This window comes from Humulus lupulus, chromosome 5, assembly GCF_963169125.1.
Source record: "Humulus lupulus chromosome 5, drHumLupu1.1, whole genome shotgun sequence".
Taxonomy (NCBI): Eukaryota; Viridiplantae; Streptophyta; class Magnoliopsida; order Rosales; family Cannabaceae; genus Humulus; species Humulus lupulus.
In genome coordinates this window covers 16,378,690-16,382,475 of record NC_084797.1, presented here as the reverse complement: position 1 = coordinate 16,382,475, position 3,786 = coordinate 16,378,690, and the positions used below count along the sequence as shown (strand labels likewise).

The window sequence follows — 3,786 nt, the reverse complement described above, 5'->3', positions numbered from 1 at the left end:
GAGATTTCACGAAACCTTACCCTAAAACACACACGCCCCCTTCCAAGTATTTGGGCTAAGTAGCAAGACTAATGAGAAATCATATTAGTTTTTTTTATATATATATATATATATATATATATATAATAAATGATTATAATTTTTTTTTCACTTCACTTTTTATATTTTTTTCCCTTACTAATTAATTGATTTTGGAAAAATATATTTCTAAAGTTTGTATTGAATTTTTTTGATGGGAAGAAAAGTCGGAATAATTAGAGATGAGGCTGATATATCAAATTGACGAGGCCCACCACCTCGCCTGTGTAATTTCGTCAGTACTTACCTTGGTCACCTCAAGATGCCTAATGCATACATTGACCAGCATTTTCTTCTGACTGGCAGCAGTTTCCCCGTTTCCATAAACCCAAGAGTCATAGTGCATAAAAGATTATATACAGATGGAAAGAAAAGAAAAGGTTATATATATTAGAGAGAGAGAGATCTGCCATAGAGCTAGAAATTATATTATAGCTACTACAAATTGAAATTGGTCAATCATGTATTGGTCAAGCACGCTGTTGTTGGTGCTGGCGTTGTTGGTGGAGGTTGGAGGAGCTACGTGTGGAAGGAAAGGCCCAAGTATCAGATTCCCCTTTGGACTCAAACATGACAAAAATCACTCTGCCTACCCAGGGTTCGAGTTGTCTTGCAGCGGCAACCACACAGTTCTTGAGCTCCCAAAATTATCTTTGAAGTTCCTCGTAGACCATATTAATTATAAAGCTCAAGTAATTGATCTGCACGATCCTGATAATTGCCTTCAGAGACAGGTTATACAAATCCACAACTTGCCTTCAATTTCTCCATTTCGTTTCGCCCAGGATGACCTCTTCAATTATACCTTGTTCAATTGTTCTACCAAAGGAGAAGGATATAGTGATATTTATGGATTCACATCCATCCCTTGCCTTGCTGGCCCCGGATATCAAATTTATTTCTCTTACTCTGACGCTGCAATTGAAGAGATGCCTTTATATTGTACCAAGTTGAATAACACTTCACCCCTTCCATATAAAAGATACTGGTCTAGTACACTACGTTTGAAATGGCTTGAACCGAATTGTGGTCATTGTGAAGCAAAAGGGCAGAGGTGTCGTCTCAATAAAGACAATAATACCACAAATCTCGAAATGATTGAATGTCTTCATCGCAAAGGTAACACTATTTAATGCTTTTCATTTCTCGTTCTCTAGTTCAACATCTGCCGCTTGCTTTTATTATAATTTTTTAATGTAATCAAGCATGTTTTAGCCTCTTCAAAAGCTTCCGGGACAAAATTATGGTATCCTGATCATGTTTGGAGACCATTTCCATGTGATCTCTTAGATTTACTACGTTTAATAATATGTCAAGGGTCGTGTTAATTTATCTCTTAAACAGTTTCTTATCTTAGTTCTGTACTTGTGCTTTTTCAGGTGACAACAAGAAATATGTGGCTATTGGTGAGTTGTATTATTGGAACATTAATATCTTTGATTTAGTAGACTGATATCACGGATCTTCATAACTGCTATTCTTCTTTTCTCTTTCTATAGGTGCTACCTTTGGTGCGGCAGCTCTGACAGTGATGCTTATTCTAGTTTATCGTGCTTACAATTCTAATAAACAGGGAAAGGAGCATAAACTGAGAATAGAGAGATTTTTGGAGGATTACAAGGCTCTAAAGCCAAGCAGGTATACATATGCAGATATCAAGCAAATTACAAGTCAGTTCTTGGAAAAACTGGGAGAAGGAGCTTATGGAACTGTTTACAAAGGAAAGCTCTCTGCTGATTTTTTTGTTGCAGTAAAAATCCTTAACAGTTCAAAAGGCAATGGAGAGGAGTTTATAAATGAAGTTGGAACAATAGGTCGAATCCACCATGTTAACGTGGTTCGCTTGGTTGGCTATTGTGCGGATGGAGCTAGAAGAGCTCTCGTTTATGAGTTCTCACCAAATGGGTCATTGCAACAATACATATCCTCACCAGACTCTGAACACTTCCTTGGGTGGGAAAAGTTGAAAGATATTACGTTAGGCATAGCCAAAGGAATTGAATATCTCCACCAAGGGTGTGATCAACGAATTCTTCATTTTGATATAAAACCTCATAATGTCTTGCTAGACCAAAACTTCATTCCAAAAATTTCAGACTTTGGTTTGGCCAAGTTGTGTTCCAAGGATCAAAGTATAGTGTCCATGACTACAGCTAGAGGGACTATGGGGTATATTGCTCCTGAAGTTTTCTCTAGAAACTTTGGAATTGTTTCATATAAGTCAGATATCTATAGTTTTGGAATGATGTTGCTCGAAATGGTTGGAGGGAAGAAGATTACTGATGTGAAAGAGGAAGTTTACTACCCAGAATGGATCTATAACCTCTTAGAAGAAGGAGAAGATCTACGAATCCATATTGACAAAGAAGAAGATGCTAAGATTGCACAAATGTTAGCAATTGTAGGACTGTGGTGCATTCAATGGCATCCTACAGATCGTCCTTCTATGAAAGTTGTGGTTCAAATGCTTGAAGGAGAAGAAAAGTTGACTTTGCCACCTAACCCTTTTGCCTCTACAGAATCAATGAAAGCAAGAGTTGATATGCCAGGAAGGCGGATGAACCTAGAATTAGAAACCATAACCGAGTTGGAGTGAATATGAGATAGGTGGCAAGTTTTTCTTTTACTTTGTAAAGATCTAAATTTATGCATTTTCAGTGTAAGCAATAGTATTGTTAAACATCTTAATATAATTACATGCATTTTCATATATTTTAAGTTAATCTATATATGTTGAATAATATATATTTAATTTATTAATTTTGGTGTAATAACTACTAGCTTTTATACAAAGGTTTTAATAATGTCACATGAAAAGAAATGAAGAAGCACTACTCAAATTGATTCACTAAGAGCACCAATAAAGGAGCTTTCTATTGAACGTGGACAAACTTTATTCTATTTATACAATTGATGTAGCGTCCCAAATTTGCTAATAAGGCTTAGGGTTTTGATTAGCGTGCCGGAAGGGCAATAATTGATTTAATTATGTTAATATGTGAATTCAATGATTATGTGATTAGAAACGCATGATTAGGTGAATTAAAGATGCATGTGGGTCCCATTATTTGGTTATTAGGGGCTTATTTGTAATTTGAACCCGTTGAGGGTGGCACTTTGTGCGGTGTTTTTGGCATGAGGAGATCCTGTCCCGCAATGTTAGCAGAGAGAGTCACGAAATTGGTGTTTAGTGGTGAGATTGGTAATTACTAGTAACCTGAGAATTGGTGTTGTTACTGAAATAATAAGTAAAAGATGGTATTTTTGCAAAAAAAAAGTTAAAGGACTAGGTTGCCCTTGAGGTTTAGTAAGAAAGTGAGTTAGAAGAAGGGGTGGAATGGTCATTTAGGCTCTAAACTAGACAAACCCACAGCTGAAGTTACTCTTTATGTTCTAGGCTTCTCAAGAGTTTCGTGGTCCTTTGGTTCAAGTGTTCAAGAAGGAGGAGGATAGCACAAGACTAGGCAACTGGATTTTTGAAGGAAATAGGAATTGAAATCAGAATTGAGGAAGAGATTAGCAGCCATTCACACCTAGGAATCTCGAAATTTAAAAGGAGGTAAGGATTTCATTTATGTGGTTTAGGTCTTTTATATTGTTCTTGAGGAATGTGAAATTGATTTTTGAATTTGGGTTTGGGGATGAAGTTTTGAGGAACTTAAGCTCGGGAATTTGAAGACTGAAGCTTGGAGTGGCATTGGAGGCAAC

At 36.5% G+C, this 3,786-nt stretch overlaps 1 protein-coding gene across 1 annotated transcript; it reads left to right on the top strand.

The window, feature by feature from the left end:
• Positions 1-377: 377 nt before the first annotated feature.
• On the top strand, positions 378-2,801 carry LOC133834530 (rust resistance kinase Lr10-like). The gene is made up of 3 exons (XM_062264176.1): positions 378-1,197; positions 1,458-1,484; positions 1,578-2,801. Exons 1-3 carry the CDS (start codon positions 540-542, stop codon positions 2,672-2,674), a joined length of 1,782 nt encoding a protein of 593 aa, XP_062120160.1. The 5' UTR covers positions 378-539; the 3' UTR covers positions 2,675-2,801.
• Positions 2,802-3,786: the final 985 nt, after the last annotated feature.

Bases quoted from the DNA above. Each gene is read 5' to 3' on its own strand.
- LOC133834530 (XM_062264176.1), top strand. From the start codon at position 540: ATGTATTGGTCAAGCACGCTGTTGTTGGTGCTGGCGTTGTTGGTGGAG. The intron at 1,198-1,457 runs GTAACACTATTT...GTGCTTTTTCAG, and splicing joins TGAATGTCTTCATCGCAAAG to GTGACAACAAGAAATATGTG. The intron at 1,485-1,577 runs GTGAGTTGTATT...CTCTTTCTATAG, and splicing joins CAAGAAATATGTGGCTATTG to GTGCTACCTTTGGTGCGGCA.